Genomic DNA, 18,569 nt, shown 5'->3' on the forward strand with positions numbered 1-18,569 from the left:
CCACAGTTCTTGGCCAGAGGGCCCTCATAAATATAGATCGAAGGGGAGGAAATGGGGGCTTGAGACAGATGGTCCATGTGAACCCCAGATTGCTGCAGAGAATTCCTGGTCACTCTGCCCATGCTCAGTACCTTTCTTCTGGGTCACCATTCTGAGATGGTGGTTGCAACCAAAAAAGAAGATGGTTTGGAGGCCACCTCATGGTCTCCTCAGCCAGAGGCTGTGGGAAGAGGGGACCTTCTCTTGGCCTAGACAAATTGTGAAGTGACAGCAGATACTCATGGCCTCTGCCCACTGCATCTTGAAGACCCTGAGAATCAGGCTCCTGCCATCCAATCTCCACAGCCAAAACCTGCTGCCTCCACAGGAGCTCATACATGTTTGCACACATTGTGGCATCCAAGCTTACTTTGAGGCTGTGCCTGCTCCATCTCCCACATGCTTGTTTGTCTGTGACAGTTACACAAATACTCATGAGCTTATAAGACACTCTGGAGTTTCGGCATGGTAACACACCATCACTTTCTGGAAATACATGCGGTGCAGGCTCCTGAAAATGGGCACTGTGTCCATGGGGCTGTGCTCTTCATAAATCCATTGCGAGCTTGACCTTCACCAAGCCAAGCTCAGGAACTCACAGTGACTTGTGTCGGGACCCTTCCCCCGAGCTGCGCTGGGCCTCCGAGTCCCCTCCCAACAGCACAGGGTTATGCTAGCGGGGACTCTTCCTCCTTACCTTTGCTCCTGCCCTGCAGTGAAGAGCTGCTTGGCAGAGCTTGCCCCGCCCCACTTTCCCTGGCCTCCGTTCGTTGCCTGCTGGGCATGCCCCCTTTTTACTCAATTTCTTGTGCTTCCATCCCACTCCTTTGGTAATGGAAATAGCTATTTTATTTATTAACTATTAAACACTTTCCTGTCTATTCCAAGCCTCTCTCTAAGTGGTTTCATACCAATTGTTTTTATTGAGGTGAAATTCATGTGACATAAATTAACCATTTCGAAGTGAACTCAGTGGCATTCAGTATGTTTTTGACACTGTGCAGCCGTCCCCTCTGTCTGGTTTGCACCTTTCTCATGAGCCCCAAGAGAAACTGCATCACTTAAGCAGTTACTCTCTCTTCCTTCCCCACCTAGCCCACCTTGGCAGCAAAAAGCTACCTTCTATTTCTGTGGATTTACTTATTGGGTACACCCCATTTAAATGGGATCCTACCAGATGGGGTCTTCTGCTCAACCTTCCATTACTCCGTATAATCTTTCTGAGGTTCATTCACACTGGAGCCCAGATCAGTGCTGTATTCCATTGTATCCCTGAGGAGTATCCCATTGTATGGATATGCCAGATCCATTCATCCCTCCATGGACATTTGTTCTACTTTCTGCTGTGACACAGGTTTGTAATGAACAGGTGTGTACATGTGTTTGTGTGAGTGCCTGTTTTCAGTTCTTTGGGATATATACACAGGAGTGGAATTGCTGGCTCATGTAGTTATTCTGTATTCAGTCTCATCGGTAGGAAGTACCAAACTCTTCCCAACTCTTCTCTTGAACCATCTGTATTCATGCTCTTTGCACCTGCCTTTATTAACTCTAAATCACAGGAACCAAACGCCGATGGTTTAAGACCAGCCTTTCATCTACATCCACACACAGTCAGTTTGCCTTGTGATGTTTGCAGTGGTTTGGAAACCAAAACTGAAAGTCCTGCAATTTTACACAGAATTGTTTTTCTCCATCACAAAACCGATCCATTCTTTATTGTAGCCCGGTAGACGTGTCTTGGCATGCTGTGTTTTCGTGCCATGTTATTATTTCCTCAGTGAGCATACTGGCTTTCCAGCCTTTACTGGGAAGGAGAGAGGAAGCCCTGGGAGCCCAGGTACTCGGTGACTCTCCCGCTCTTCTTCCACTGCAGGTGTCCTTCTTCCTCTTCATCATCTTCGTGGTGTACACCATGCTGCCCTTCAATATGCGGGATGCCATCATCGCCAGCATCCTCACCTCCTCATCCCACACCATTGTGCTGAGCGTCTGCCTGTCTGCAACCTCTGGGGCTGAGGAGCACCTGGTCTGGCAGGTGGGTGAGCTTCCATGTTCTTTGGGGGTGGGTGAAGAGGTGCCGGTGCCCGTTCAGGGTGTGTACCTGCAGCCGCTGTTGTCTTCTGCTTGTCGTTGTCCACCCAGCGCCACCCAGCCTCCATAGGTGGGATCAGCAGTCACTTGCCCACCAACAGCAGTGAAAGGAACCATACCAGGAAGACTGGCTGTAGCAACTCGGTTTTGCTGATTGCTGAACGGTGATAGGATGTTGATAGTTAAAAGGCATGGTCACTTTATCTTATCATTGAGTGCTCTTATTTTTAGACTGAAATAATTTATACAATTACATGTGTAATTCTCCCCCACCTCCCTCCTTACAGAAGGAAAATATTTCTCCATTTGCCCATCTCCTGGTAGGTCTGTGGGCATTGAAAGACAGAGTTTCTTAAAATGCTACCACAGAAACTCTTGGTGTAGTAGTACATGGCACGTCAAAGAAGCTGTCCTATTTAATTAGTTAAAAGCATTTTAAAAGTTCTTTGATTCCTTTGTATGAAAATTCATCAACATGACAGTCAGTGGGTCAGTGATTTGGAGTTATTCCTAACAGTCTCTTTTTTTTAACCTATAAAAATATGTTTTCTTTTGCAGTATGGGGATCAGTTGTAACAGCTGTGGCCATGACATATAATGTAGTGAGGCTGAGCAAGTTAGAGCTATGAACAGCACTGTGCCATTGGAAAATGGATTTTATGTTCAATTTTATTTTTTGTGTCCTGGGGATGGAGCCTGCAGCCTTATTCAGGAGAGAGAAATGCTCTAACTATACTCCTGGCCCCACAAACGAGACTTCAGACCTGAGTCCCCTGAGCTCTGCAGTACCCAGGAAACCAGTTTTGCATGCCTTCCATAGGATGTTTCATTTGGAAATATGAGATGGAACTGGGGCTTTCCCCTTGAGCTTTCCAGGAACTCTTGTGTTTTGAAAGCTTTCTAGGGCTCTCCTTTCCCAAAATTCACCTCCTATGATCATGTTCAGTCAGAGCAGCTGGAGAGAGCTGTGTACACTAGTTTGCCTCCTCTGCATGGAGTGCAAAGGCAGTGACCTCTAGTTTGCACCATGCATGGAGTTTCCCAACAGCTTGTTCAGGAACTACCAGGAGGCACCCACCACCGGGAGGCAGAGAAGCAGAGGCAACACATACTGTTCCGCTCTGTGTCCCATCTGATAAATCCAAGTAACCTGCAACATGGAGGGAGGGAGCATGTCCGGTACCTAAGCAAATGGAGCAAGGAATGTGGACTGTTTTTTTATTTTAAAGTGTTTACCTTACCCATAATGATTGTATATAGTCAAGCTAAACAATATGATATACACGGGGTAATGGTTATTATGATCAAATTAGTCCACACACCCATCATCTCCCATCTTGTACATTAGATCCTCAGAGCCTGCTCACCTTACAGCTACATATCTTATCCTTTGGCCAGCATCTCCCCATTTCTTTGAACTCCTGGCCTCTGGCAACCACCGTTCCACTCAAAGGAACATCCGGTTATGCCTGGGAGGAAGTTTCCAAGATGCCCTGCTGCACATGATCTCGGGCCCCGATTTTGCTTCCTTTTCTTGCCTTTCCCTCTAGAGGATATTTATGGAGTATCCTTCCTTTCTCCCATAAACTCCATCCTGCCCTTCCCTTGAGCCATCAAGCCCAACGGTAGGTGGTCACTCATCCAGGTCAGAGGGTGGATGTGGCTTTTCAGTCGGGACAAGTACATAATCTTCATAGTTAGTCTACATTCTGGAAACAACTGCGGGAAATCCCTCATTTCTCCAGCGACTGGACCTTCAAACATTTCATAGCTCACAGCACTCTGAGGGTTCAGGGGATCCCGTGGAGCACATCCTTGAACATTTTGTACCCATCTCTTCGCCTCCCTCCTGAATAAATGAAGTGTCTACTTAAAAATTCTGGGATGAGAAAATTTTAATATTCATCCACAAAATCAAATGGGGTTAAAAATAAAAGAGGGGAAAGTAAGTGGTTTGCAAAGAACCTGTTGTATTCTAGGTTATTACATACCATATTTAGTTGGAGTTTTCTGTGTCCATTTTATTTGCTTATATTAGTAAAAAATGGATTTACTCATTTTCCGAAACCAACAAACAAAAAATACTTCGTATCTACAGACCCCAGAGGTAAGATAATTTTAGACTAGCAAAAAAGATAAAAATGCTTCACTCTGTAGTATTTCAGTTTAGAATAATATTGAAAAGAACATGTTGTCTATCTCCTATGCTTTTAAAAATAATTTCATAACTGTTGCAATAGCTGAGAAACATGAAATATGCCAGTTGCTTTAAAATAGGTTTGTAGGTAAACATCAAAGTATGAAAAGAGCTTTCACTACTTTTGGCCATTTCTGAAAATATAATCCAAAAGTACCACTGGATTGAAGTGGGAGAAAAATACTTTACTGAACTATTTTATGCACCGTGTGTATAAATTTCAAGGTCATGACTTTGGCGATTATATTGTGTGATGTGGGTGTTTACACCAACACCATGTAAAATAGAGGTTACTGGCCCGGTCTAAGAGGACTCGCCTGTCGGTGACGGTCAGCATCACCTTGCCATCAGAACCACCACAGAATGAATGCATTTTGTTTAGAGCAAACGCATGTTAAGCATTTTGTCTCATCTTGTGCCTTTGCACATTGGCAGTCCAATGAGAGCCTGTGCTACTTACCTGTTAACTCAAATGCTGACTTCAGGAGAAGTCATTTTCCCTTTCCATACTGCACAACCAAGCTCACTGTTCTCAGAAAAGTTACTTTGCTAGCACTTGCCGTAAAATGCACCACCTTCTCAGGCTGCGATAGATCTCTTTACTGAGGGAATTTAGTTAATAATTGAAAATTATGAATGGTATTTCCTAATGTATTTTAAGTTTAAAGTATAATATCTAATTATTTTGTAACTTTTATTTTGAAATAATCACGGATTTAACAATAAGTGGGAATCACAACACATAGAATTGTTTTTCCACTAAACCATCTAAAGCTAAGTTGCCAGTTTGCTGTCCGATCACCCCAAATGCCTCAGTGTGAATTTTCTATGTTTGTTTTTCTTATAGAATCATATGACAGCCATCAAAGCTGGGTAGTCACATGGCTGTGTCACTGCTCTGATTCTCAGAGCCCACGTGGGCTCCTTCAGCTGTCTTAGTCAAGTGCTCCATAGGGCTGGCGCAGCTCGCAGCCATACCTGGCAGCGAGTGTGTTCTCAGGTCTCTCCAGGCTTCAGTCTGGAAGGACTCTGTCTTTCTTTGGTGCCCATGACCCTCGCCCTTTTGCAGACTGAAGGCCCTTTCTGTTGTTGTGAAATGTCTTTCAGCTTGAGTTTCTCTGCTGTTGCCTGGTAAACAGACTTGGCTCATGTGTGAGTCTGAATCTGCGATGGTGGCTGTGTCCTCCTGCCGTTCTATCAAGGGTCGCCCAATTTCAGTCTGCCTTGTAGGTTGTGATGTCCCTCTGTGTCGTGGCTCTGTCCACCAGGCTTTCTACTGTGTTACTAATGCACATTTCTGGGAAGTTACTTTAAAACTAGGTGCATGTTCCCCCTTTATCAGACCTTCAGTTATTCAGTAATTTATATGTATAAGGACTCTATTTTCTGCCTTCTCCGATAGGTTGTTGGCTGTGACCGTCACTGCTCCTTTAGATGCACACGGTGCCTCACACTTGCCTAGGGCGCGCCCCTCCACCTGGCTCCTGTCCCTTTGGCCATGTCCCTGTCATCTTCTTGGCACTCTCTTGCTTTCCAGCACAACACAAGGTTTCAGGCTCCTTTTGTTCCTCCTGCCGCAGCTCTGCAGTCAGCCATTTGTCTCAGCAGCCCTGATTCTCTTTAGTGGAGAGTGAGGGTGAGAGCCGAGATCTGGCCAGTAGGTGTTCTTAGCCTTGGATGTCATTCCACTAAGGCTGGGCCCACATACCCTTACAGAGAGAGGATATAGAGAGTGAGAGATAGAGAGAGATAGCTGGATGGAACAGCGACTTCACATGGACCGTTCCTCTGACCAACAGTGAAAACACTGGCTCCCATAACTCCAGTCTGTGTACCTCCTTAGTCACTGCCCGAGTGTAACTGTCTCCGGCCCCCAGACGCCTTCTCACTGGGATCCTGCTCTGAAGGTCACACCCACCTTTTCCGCCGCTAGCACATCCTCACCCCACTCAGCCTGTCTGTGTCCCTCCAGCTGTGTGAGGCCGCCCCTCGAGTGGCGTCCCCTCCTCCTTGGGCTCTGTCCCCCGTGTTGGGTTTTTCCCACTCTGATGCTCCTAGGTCGCGGCTTCGCTGCTCCTGGACAGTTTCCCGCTTACCCCACTCTCTGTGGGGCGGTGCTGCCGTGCTGGGCCTCATGGAAAGGCCGGAGGATGGAGCCGAGCCGTTCTGGGTGCAAAGAGAAGCACAGGGAGGGAGGGAGGCAGTGAGACCCCAAGGAGAAGGAGATGAGGACATCTGGAACACAGCTTAGACTTCTGGCAAGGAGGAGACGATTTTCAGTTAATCTGAGATTTGCTTTGTGTTGGTCTCCATAAGCTTTCTGTTTTTATTAACTTTATTGGTACATTTTAGGTAGACATTATGATCACATTCACTGGGTACAAATCCCACAAGTTTTCTTATAATCCTTTTCTCTTTTGTTATCCTAACTGGGTTTCAAAAAAAAATGTTTTATCTGAAATCTGGGATATGAAAGGATTGTGTGATCCCTTAATAATGAAAGGAAGGAAAATGTAATATCAGGAAATTTAAAGAGCAGCAGTTTTATGTTGCCCATGTAAGAAGAATATATCATTTCTACACAATAAATTTAACCTAACCACCAACATCTTTAGCAGTTCATTATTAATGAAGAAATAAGAAGTTTTCTTATTTTATTGAGATGACATGCATTTGATGGAGGTTCCATTAGTGCAGCAGTGAGCCTTCTTTTCCTTATCAATATACCAAAGAAAAAGGAAATTGAGGCTGGGAAGACAAGAGGCGCCCTCCACCCTCACGCCATGGCGGCTGCTCCTGGTGGGTCCTGGGAAGCTACCAGCTGTGCAGTCACTGGAGAAGGGTAGGAGGCTGGGGTCTCCTCCAGCCTGGGGCAGGAGTCAGGTGGGGCAGTGGCCGTGATCCCATCTGAAGCTTGGTCTGAGGGGCACTTAGGTCCTTGTCAATAGGCATCTTCTCCGCTCTTCCTTTACTTTACTTTTGTAGGTCACCGTCACTGTCGGCACAATCCTGAGGCAAACTCAAGGAATGCTCACATATTCCTATGTATACGTTATGCTTGCATTTTGTATTTGAAATTTACTTAACTCTTCTTACATTTCTAATTCTTTGATATTTGTAGCATGCTCTGAATTTTCATTGCATAGATCTTTCATTTTCCCACAGAAGAGGGGGGATTTGAGTATAGATTTACTTAAGCGAAAGTTATATGAGAATCCATATTTATTAAAGAGGATAGGCTAAGGAATGCTTATTGATTGTCTAACAAGATTACTTTTGTGTTAGGGAAATATTGCAGGGTTCTTTTACACTCTGTATCCTTTAATATATTTAAGTTGCATTAAAATTGGAAAATTTTTATTGTACCTAATATACCCAATGGTCTATGGCAAGTGTATAATCAATAGTAATGTAGATTTGTTACATAAGTCTTTCTTTTGATGCATAACTCAGGAAGTGTATATTGGAGTCTGGAATTAAATTGCATTTAGAATCTAATCTGGGAAACTCAAAAGAGAAACAGCAGGTTACCAGCTGCCCAGTTTCTGGCTGTGGAGGAGACTAATTGCGAGGAATTTGGTTCCCTGTTCTTAACTGTTTTGTCTTCAGAAAAGCAGAGGATTGCTTTTTTATAAGACTGAAGAAAGGAGAATGTGCTATAGCCCACTTTGCACAATAAGAAGCCGCCGTGTGTGTATAATTCATATCCTGTTTTAGTGAGGTGTGTTTTAACTCTTCTAAAGGCATTAGGATGTGTAAGGAATGGAGGAAAGATTGAGAAGAGGTCAAAAATAGGAAGATGTCTAAACCCTAGAGCAAATCTACAGGCATCTCACCTTCCTGAGCTTCCTTCTCTCCTCTGATCCCTCCCCTCCTGGACCCATACGGGTCCTTCTCCAAATGACAGGAACTTTGACCTTTGGTCCTATGAGGGGGAGCTTTGGTAACACAAGTGAACAACAATATTAAGACTGAATACAGGACATCAAATCATGATAAAAATGTTTCAGCAATTTCTGGAACAAAAATACAAGAACACTGGAGGCATACTTTCCCGTTAGTGGTTAGAAATTTCACTGTAATGGTAGAGTAAGAACTGGGCATATTCTCCAGCCTTAGTGAGCTGCTTTGGGGAGGCTGTTGGAGGAACAGATGAGCAGACAGGGAATCCCTATCCGAACACGAACCTATCCTTAGAGATATGATCAAAGGAGCATGGAGTCACAGTCACCACACACGCTCCCCATCCTCTTCTTGATTTTGCCATCTGAACCTGAGTCCTCTGTTCATTAAAAGAAGTAGATGTATGTCCAATTGATGCTCTGTTATAAATTTATTAAGCATTGGATATGGAGCCTTTCACTAACATTTTACTTGACATCTTGGTGATGACTTCCCTCCTACTTGGACAAATCCATATATCTTTGGTCTGTTATTTATGAATTTCTGAGGCTCTGCCTATTCCACTTTTCTTAAGGGAGGGAGGTAGTTTGTGAAAGACACTGATTCTAGGCCTCTGTTACCCCTCCAGCAATTGTTCTTTGAAATAGAGGAAAATGAGAAAATCAGCATCCCCTAGAAAGGGTCACCCAGGACAGCCTCCTCCTGCACACACAGAATGGTGCATCTGCAGTGCCCGTGACCAGAGAGAAGAATGTTCTCTACAATTTGGCTCTAGCCAGAGCATGGCTCTGGTTCTGAAGGACTCTCCTTAAGAGAAGAAACTCAGTGCATTGGTTCAGTGGTGAGAGGATGTACACACTGACACTTGGAGACATTCCAGGGAGAGACAGAGCTGGACTGGGGCTATTTATCTGTAAAATGGGAAAATAATCATGTCATCTTCCTGGAACAGCAAGGATGATGAAGTGAGGGGATAAATGCAAAGGACGTAAGTGGGCCGGTTGCATAGTTAGTCCTCCAAAGCATCAGATGTTAACAACAGTAACAGCTTCCTGGTAGATCCACATTATGTTTGCAGAGGACAACAAACTGGGCAGGCTGCAGGCAGAGGGAGGACAAGCGTTGTCTGTTTTTGCAGCAGTGATCACAACACAAGAGTAATGTGCATTATTTTCAGTTGCCCTAGAAGATGTGAGATCCTGTTGGACATACTCAGGACTGAGAATTTCGGATGTATATCTCAGCAGCTTGAGAGTATTGACATCGAGAGGACTCAAGGAGGACAGGATGGTCTGCCGAGGACACTGTTGGCCTTAGGCAGAATTGGGTTTGGATCCCACTTCTGCTTTATAGCTGCATGTGGTGAACATAGAGATGGTCATTCAGATCTCAAGGAAAGGTTGGCCAGCAGCACTTGGGGATGTTGTCAGGAGCTGCTTTTCAGTTGTCCACCTATTTGGAGACTGCCCCAACAACCTCCCATCCCAGTGTCATTCCTTCTGAGGGTAACTCACATTCGTGCCTGATTGCACTGGGGTGTAAATTCCTTCCATTCTGGTCCTCACAGGACAGTTCTAGGAGGCTGCTTCAGATCCAGAGCATCCATGTGTTTGAAGTTGTTGGGCCTGTGTTGCAGCTCAGCTTCTCCCTGGGTCTCAACTCCATTTCAGAATGTGCTTTCTGGACACTGCACTCTGCCATGCCACCAGTGCTGGGCCGGATTCTTTAGCTTATTCAGTTTTCTCACCTGTACAATGGAAACAGTAATGGCGGATGTTTTCCACATGGTTGCTGACTTGGTGTTGATTGTGTATGAAAAGCCTGTTACCAGGCAGACTGCAGCTCAGCTCCCAAAGGACAGTAGGCAGGAATAGCAGCAATGATAAATTTCATTTAGTTTATATGATTTTACAAACGCTTAAAGAAAGGAAACATAAAAATACTTTGGAGAATACGCTTATAATTGAAGTTCAAATGACCTATAGATTGGAGTAGATTAGAGTTTTGTTACACATGTGTGATACCTACAGAGCTCAGGATGGTGACCACCATCCTGCTGTGTATCCCATCTGGACCCCACCGTGAGCTCCATCCTGCTGAGGCGCTGGAACGGCCCACACTTCCTTGTCAGGGGTTGTGAGAAGCTCTACTGATGCCTGAGGGTTTGAACTCTTCTAGGTCCACAGGATGCTTGCTTTGGAAACCCCTGAGACCCAGCCCTGCGAATGAAGCGATTGGCAGGAACACAAGGGAACACAAGAGTAGGCATGGCTGGGGGCCATTTGGCCACTGGGTGTCCTAGATTTCCATGCCACTCTTTCTCTAGACTGTCTACCTTTGGAGAAGCTCACTTCAATGTCCGGCCAACCTTGAGAGTTGCTCTTTTCCCTCACCCTGCCCGCCATCCTGCTGCCTTGATAGAATGAATCTGGTCATCCTGAACCTCAGTGTGTAGCCGAGAAGATATGCAGCCATACAGCTCCGTCTCTGAATCTCTCTTACCTCTTCCAGTTGAGGTATGCTATTGGTACTTCAGGGCCACCAAAACTTACTGCAAACCAACCACAAAAACATAGATTCAGACATTTATTCTTATGCAGAAATCAAAATCATGGTGTTTCAGGGTTGTTCCTTCTGGAGGTGCTGAGGGAGAATCCATTCATGGTTCTCCTGGCCTCTGGGCATTGGCAGCAAACCTCGGCGCCTCATAACCCCGGTCTTTGCCCCCTTGTTTGGTATTCTTTACAGTCTCCACCTTCTTCTAGTCTGTGTACCTTCCTTCCTTCTGTTTCTCATACGGACACTGACACTGTTTTTGGAGCCCTCTCAAAATCCAGGATGATCTATCTCATTGCAACATCTGCAACTTAATGACATCTGCAAAGACTCTTACTCCAAAACAGCCATGTACCAAGGATTCCGGTGGACCTGACTTCGGGTGAGGGGCACTGTCCTGCTCAGTGCAGATCTCACCCTGCAGGTGGGCTGCAGTGCCACTTCCCTGCCCCGTCCAGGCGTGTTTGCCATCTGCTCCCTTCAGTCCCCAGGTCGAGGAGTCTGTGGACTCCTCTCACCATGCAGGCCACATGAGGTTCTGTGGTGCAGAGTGTACAAAGGTACCTTCCTGAAAGGTATTTATGGTAATGCAGGAAAATCAAACAAAACTAGAAAAATTCAAAACAAAGGAACATATGGGAACTTTATCTTTGTTTAAACAAAGCTATCACCCATAGGGAAAGCAAAAAGAAAACTTGCCAGATGACTGCAGATAGATTGGGCAACTAAACATTTGGCCTTGGCTCTTTGCCTACTTTAAAAATAGGAAGAAAAGAAAGACAGAGACAGAGAGACACAGAGAGAGAGAGAGACAGAGAGAGAGAGAGAGAGAGAGAGAGAGAGAGAATGTGCTTCTCAAAGGGTTTTCAAAGAAAACACTTCTTACAACCACATGTGAATTCTCTTATCTTTTGAGTAGTTTTTCATTTTATCCTCTTAGTTTTCAAGGTCAATAATCATATCAACTTCAAGTGGATCTTTATAATTTTAAAAACCTCTTTTTCCTTCTAATTACTTTGCCTGCTACCTCTATGAAAATAATTAACATAAAGGTTGTGTTAGTAGACACATTTGTATAATTTTTTATTTAATAGAACTGCCATTTTTCCTTTAAGCTACGTACTGACCTTTGGATTAAGTGAAATAAATTTTATAATTTGAAGAAAATAGAGTTTTACTTAGAGATGTTCTCTCTCTCTCTCTCTCTTTCTGTAGTAGATCTAAAATTTTATTTCATTTCCCTTGGACATTGTATGACTTCAGTGCTTATATAATATTGAACAATTCATGAATTTTTAGAATTATCCTCAATAGGTTACATTGTATTTTATGTTTTATTTGTGGCTTCTTTTGACCAGTAATTTACTAGGGATTTTGCATCTGTCTTGACAGTAACAAGGACAAACACTTTTCCAGTTCTGGCTCCAGGAGGAGTCTGGCGCTTCACTGACTGATAAACTTCTTTAATCTCCATTGTTTGTAGAGACTAGACTAGATGGATGCCACTGTTTTTCCTGTGAAAATATTTCTGTTTAGATTTACTTTCGCCACTGGAGTTTATTGTGGCCAAATATATTTTCTTGTCAATACAATCTCTTTCATTCAGAGTTTCAGTTTTACTTCACAGATTTTTTTTCATGGTTTCCGTTTCCTCTGCATTGTGTTCATTTTTCCCTGGCTAGTTTCTTTTTCTTAGAATTTGGTTTTTCTCCCATTATTCCTGTTTCATGTAGCTAATGCTTTGGTTGCTTTACCTTATTTCTCCAAGGAGTAAATTTTGGATATGTTTATTATTATTGATTTTCCGATTTTTATTTATTTCAGTTTTTTCCTTTATTAATTTCTTATTTTGGTTTCCCTTGCTGTGTTTTGTTTGGTATTCCTGACTTCTATGTTAGTTACTTAATCTATTTTTTCTTTCTCATTCATTTATACTGGAATAAGTAATAAGGTTTTAAATTTCCCTTTGAAATAACTTTGGCTCTCTGCTTTAGATGTGCACATTAACATCATTTTTCATACATTTTAAAACCTGATTTGCATTTTTTGATACAGAGAAACTTCTGTTGTTGCTTTCTTTTCAGGCAGCTAGAGGATTTTTTTTCCTTTTCTGTGTTTTTGTTCTTTTTTGTTTTATTGCATTAAGAATAGAGACTATGTCCTCTCTCCTTCTTTGTGCACCCTTTAATATGAGCTGCCCATGGCTACTGTACTGCTATGGCCATTCTCATGGCCAGCAGAGCTTACTGAGCATGTGCTGGGGGAATTAGGGTGGTAAAGGATCCTTGTTTAGTCCTGGTGTGTCCCCGTATGGGAGGTGCTGACTGGGTCACTATATGCCACAGACATGGGCTGCCTGCCACCAGTATCCCTGGATGGTGTGCTTCCTTCTCTAGTCTAGCCTCCTAAGTGCCGAGTGAGGGCTTCCATGCACATTGCTATCTTGGGAATGGGTTGTCCTGGCTGTCACATCTCTAGGTGAGCCCTTTGATAGCACATCACGCTCCCTTCTGACATTTGCCAGCTGGTCTACCCCTGTTCTCTTCTAGTGTCTTTTCTTTGCCTCCACTCTGTGGTCCGGCTTGCTTTTGTTAGCTGTCACTCCCACGTTGGAGGCTGGAGATTCTGTCAGTCATGGAATTTTATTGAAAACAGAAATTACACGTGTGGTGTCTGATTCTCTTTGATGTTCTGAACAGTTTTCAAATAAGAATAAAAAATATTGTCTTTGTGTGGATATATTTAATCCATAACCTTTTCTTTGGTTTTTAAAAAACTTACTTTGTATGTGATGTCTCAGGCTCAAAACATAGATCAAGATATGAACTTCATATAGAAAGAGGAAGAAGAAAAACAAAGATAAAGAGGATGAACCGAGGCTTCTTACAGTATTAGTTATTCTTCCAAGAGTCTAAGCCATGGGGCAGTTTTTCTGGGTTAGAAAGGCCAACAGGTCTGTGTCTCAGCATTGTTTAGAGCATTCATCCAACAAAGACCTCTGTTCTGATCCTTGAGGATTTCAGCCTTCCCTTCCCTCATTTGAATTTCATTGCAGAAGACAGAACTGCTTTGGGGTCAACCAGAAAGATGAGATAATGGTGGTGTCAGAGTCCCTGGTTTAAGTGAGCACTGGTAAACCACTGATCTGGAGATGAAGGGTGGAGTGGGAGGGGACTTGCCTGACCCCGTGCTCCTGTGATTTTCAGTTTTACAGGAACCATTACGTCATATTCTAGTAGGCTTTTCTTCTCATATCTCTCCCACTCTGCTTTTGGCTACACATCCCTGGACCTGGAGAGGAGCTGGGATTTGTGGCAGGAATTGGAGCTTTTCATTACTGCTTTTTGTTCCAGCCCCTAAATGTTCAAAGTGTTAAATGGTCTGCACATGACTAAATCTTTGAGTGACTGAATGAGGGATCACATGAATGTGTGACCAAATAGAGAGATGTGACAAGTGTCCACGTGTCTTTGATGTCATCAACCGCGGAATGATGGACAAGTCTTTCTCATCACATCCACTGCTTCTGTGCATGGCAGCTGGATTTACAGTAGGCAAAGCCAGCCAGGAGTTCTTCCACGGTGATCTGGTAGGGCAATGACCAGCCTGACATCTTCAGATCTCTATGTTATTCTCTTCTCTTCTTCAAGATAAGCCAGATTCTTGCGTAGATTTTAAGTTGGTTTTTGAGCTCTTCAAATTTACAGTATTATACAGGAATCAGAAGAAAGATGCAAGATGTTTGAAGACACAGGAAATGGGATATATAAAGAAAAGTTCAAAGATCTAGGGTTACTTGTTATTGGCAGGAAGATGAGCTAAAATTGACCTGCCTCCAGTGATGTGAATGTAACTCGTAGAACAAATATTGACCAGATGCCTGTCTCCCTAGAGCTCCTGGGGAGCATCTCTCAGGACCAAGAGAGAGTGCCTTGCTTCAACACCTTAACTCGGCAGAGGCTGTTACTGATTTAATTTGTATACAGTACAGACAATTCTAAAAATACTGCAAGAGAAACTAGAAGCATTCATTTGACATAAACTACCTTTCACATCACTGCAGAAGTTAGTCCTTGAAGTCCTTAGTGATTCGAATCCTGTGTCTTCGGCTCTGACTTAGTGACAGGTGGAGACTACGCTTCTTGGATTAGTGGGAAAGTGGTTATCCAAGCAGAGCTGGACCTTCATGTGGTAGGTCCTCCTTCTTTCGCTGCTGGATACTGTCCAGGAGCGGACCACCCCACGGTGGTGGCCCAGGGGAGCGCTCTTCAGCCCGTAGACTGCTGCTGAAGGGCAGATTAGCAGTTGTAGAATTGGAGGTGAGCACTGTTGAGAATGAAGATGGCTTCCAGCAGAGATCTCAAGGTAGCCTGAAAACCCACAGCTGTGCAGCTGAGGTGCACCTTTATCCCTGTCACCTGGCAAGTCCTGCACAGCGGGTTCAGTGCCAGTTGGTCATTTTGGTACTGTCCCTTAGGGGACCTCCTGACATGTCGTAGAACCATGGTTGTCAGACCATGAAATCCCACTGCAAATCTGTTTCCCAGCATTTCTACCTCTTTTTGTTGCATCATCTGCTTTGTATCAAAACCCACCCTGGATATTTCTCCCAGCCGACATTTGCTTTACCCACTCATCCAACAGATGTTTGGATTTTTGTGGAGTTTTAACATGGCATACTTTCTTTTTCCTATAAATAAAGTTTCATTTTTATCTTAAGTTTTTAGAGTAAAAGCTATCATTTCTAAGGGAATATGAGTGAAAATATGCATATAGACTGCACTGCTATTTCCTTTCTTCCCTGTAACTGTTTCCAGTGGAATTTAAAGAGTTTTGGGGGTTTTGATGAAAAGACTAGGGAGGTGTAAATATTTTATCCTGAAGTTAGAGTACGTTCTTATAGGACATCTTACAGAATCCCTCAAGCTTAGTATTTTGGATCAGCGTAAAGTTTTCCTTTATTATTTAAAGTGTTTTCAAGTCTAATATTTATACCATGCTCAGAATAGAGCTATTTCCATTTTATTGCTGACTTTGTGTCTTGCATATAATGTAAAATTCATTTTTAAAATATTTTCACATCGTTTTTATCAGTGCATACTGATTATGCACATTAATGGCTTCATTTTGGCAGATCCATACCTGCGTATGACAGTCCAGAAAGCTCCTTGCCTGCCTTTTCCCTTAGTTTCACACTTGCATGAGGTATATTTTGATCATATGCATCCTGCCGGTTACCTGTCCTTACACTGCCCTCATTCTTGTTCTTTTTCTCTTGACTAATAATACTCTCCCCTCTGCTTTTTTGTCATCTTTTTAAAATTTCACACATTAGGGAGAAAATGTGATATTTGTCTTTCTGAGTCTGGCTTATTTGGTTCAACCTGATGATCGCTAGATTCACTCATTATCCAGCAAGTGGCAGGATTTCATTCTTCCTTAGGGTTCAATCATACTATTACACATTTTCTTTCTCCATTTATCTGTTGATAAGCACCTACGCTGGTTCCATATCTTGGCTTGTGAATTATGCCACAATAAACATGGGTATGCTGGTAACCCTACAGTATGCTGACTTAAATTACTTCGAGTATATACCAAGCAGTGGTACAGTTGGTTCAAATGGTAGCTCTAGTTTTAGGTTTTTGAGGAAGCTCCATATTGATTCCCATAGTGGCTATACTAATTTCCATTTCCATTTGCATTGTGGAAGGATTCCTTTTCCCCTTACATCCTTGCCAGCATTTATCATTTTTTTTATGTTCTTGATAATACCCACTTTGGATGGAATCTCAGTGTGGTTTTAAATATTCCTTTTCTTTCTTTCTTTTTTTTTTTGTTTTGGAGCACCAGGGATAGAACTCAGGACCTTTTGTTTCCAAGGCAGGCATGGTGCCCCTGAACTAAATACGAAATCCCCAAGACCCCTCAGTGTGGTTTTGATTTGCATTTCCTGAATGGATAAAGATGTTGACTTTTTCATATTCTTACTGGCCGTTTGTACTTCTTTGGAAAGGGTCTGCTCAGTTCAGTTGTCCATTTATTATGTGGGCTATTTGACTTTTCGGTGTTGTGTTTAATTCTTTATATATTTCAGATATTAACTCTCTGTTTGAAAAGATTTTCTTCCAATCTGTAGGCTGCCACTTCACTCTTTCAGTTGTTTCCTTTGTTGTGCAGAACCCTTTTATCTTGCTGTTGTCCCATTTGTTGATTTTTGTTATTTCTTCCTGTCCCATTGGAGTCCTGGAAGTCTTTACCTGTGTCTATGGCTTCAAGTGTTTCCTGTTTTCTTTTACCAGTTTCAAAGTTTGGGGCCATTGCCGAGGTATTTGATCCAGTTTGAGTTGCTTTCTGTACAGGTAGGGAGATAGAGATCCAGTTCCAGTCTTTCCCACGTGGATATCCAGTTCTCCCAGCATTATTTAAGAGGTTGTCTTTTCTCCAACGTATACTTTTGGCTCGTTTGTTGAGAACAGGATAGCCATATTTACATGGCTTTATTTATGTATCCTTTATTCTGTTCCATTGGTCTCCATGTCCATTTCTGTGGTTTTCTTTTTACTATGGCTTTGAAGTATATTTAAAATTGAGTTTTGTGACACCAGTCTTAGTCTTTGGCTTAGGGTTGCTCTGCCTATTCTGAGTCTTATATTTTTCCATATAAACATTGGGATTCTTTTTTTTCTAGTTTTGTGAAGAATGTGATTGGAATTTTGATGGAGATTGCATTGAGCCTGTAGGCTGCTTTTGGTAATATTGCCGTCTTAACAATATTAATTCTGCCAATCCGTGAACTGGGAGGTCTTTCCATCTTCATTTCCTTTCTTCACTATTCTGAATCTTTGATTGTAGAGGTCTTTTGCCATCTTTGTTACATTGAATCCTAGTTATTTCATTTATTTATTTATTTACTTTGAAAGCTGTTTTGGATGAAATTATTTATCTGATTTCTTTCTCACAGTCCATTATTGAGGAGTAGAAAAACTATTGAGTATAAAATGTTGATTTAATTCCTGTTTCTTTGACGAAGAAACATTTTGATGGTCTCTGGCTCTGGGTCTCAGTATATGTTTGTCTGAAGTATGAATGTGACCATTAATCATCATGTGTCAACTTCACTGGGTTAAGAAACACCTAGGAGAGTAGTGCAGCATGCTTCTGTGTGTGCCCGAGTATGTCGAGGAAGTGTGGCCCTTGGCCCGAGACTCTGCCATGTGTACTCCCTGCTCTCTCCCATGGCGCTTTGCCACTTCTCTTGCCACCACTGCCCTGGGTCAGGATGCATGGGTTAATGCCCACGTTGCTGCAGGATCCCCCAGCCTTCCCACAGCCACCCATGTGACCATCTGACAACCTGTTCTGCCCATGTGATCCTTCGGTAACTTCATGTTACCTGCAGAACGGAATAATCCAGCTCTCTGTCTAAGCCCCCGTAGGATACCATCCAGCTGCTCCTACAGTCTCCCTTTCCCTGCATGGATTCTGGCTCTGCCTAAGCAATCTCCTCGCATTCTTGGTTGTGCTCTGCTGCCTCTTCTCTTGGTGCTGTGGTGTGCTCTGTCCACAGCAGCTCAGGCTGTCATGTGGGTAGTGCTCAGTACCCAGCCTAGGTGGCACCTGCGGGAGGTCCTTGATGGCCCATGAGCTCGTCCTAGCGCCTGTTTAGGAGCAGCCTCTTGGAGTCGGCCCACACTCCTCTCGCCTTGGTGACACTGGTTTCTCCGTTGACTCCTGTGCTACTTCAGAAGCTCCTTGGGAGCAAGGACTTCATTTCTGC

At 43.3% G+C, this 18,569-nt stretch overlaps 1 protein-coding gene across 2 annotated transcripts in view; it reads left to right on the plus strand.

The window, feature by feature from the left end:
* Positions 1–18,569, plus strand: part of Adcy2 (adenylate cyclase 2) — a 405,544-nt gene that overhangs the window by 129,767 nt on the left and 257,208 nt on the right. Inside the window, exon 3 of one of the 2 annotated variants that reach the window (XM_004845165.4) lies at positions 1,916–2,077. The exons of the other annotated variant lie outside the window; for it this stretch is intronic. Within the exon in view, the coding sequence (XP_004845222.1) occupies positions 1,916–2,077 (162 nt within the window). The remainder of the gene's footprint in view (positions 1–1,915; positions 2,078–18,569) is intronic. 2 annotated transcript variants of the gene reach the window in all.

This window comes from Heterocephalus glaber, unplaced genomic scaffold (assembly GCF_053883595.1).
Source record: "Heterocephalus glaber isolate CG9 unplaced genomic scaffold, H.glaber_assembly_v1.0 deba00001537, whole genome shotgun sequence".
Classification (NCBI taxonomy): Eukaryota; Metazoa; Chordata; class Mammalia; order Rodentia; family Bathyergidae; genus Heterocephalus; species Heterocephalus glaber.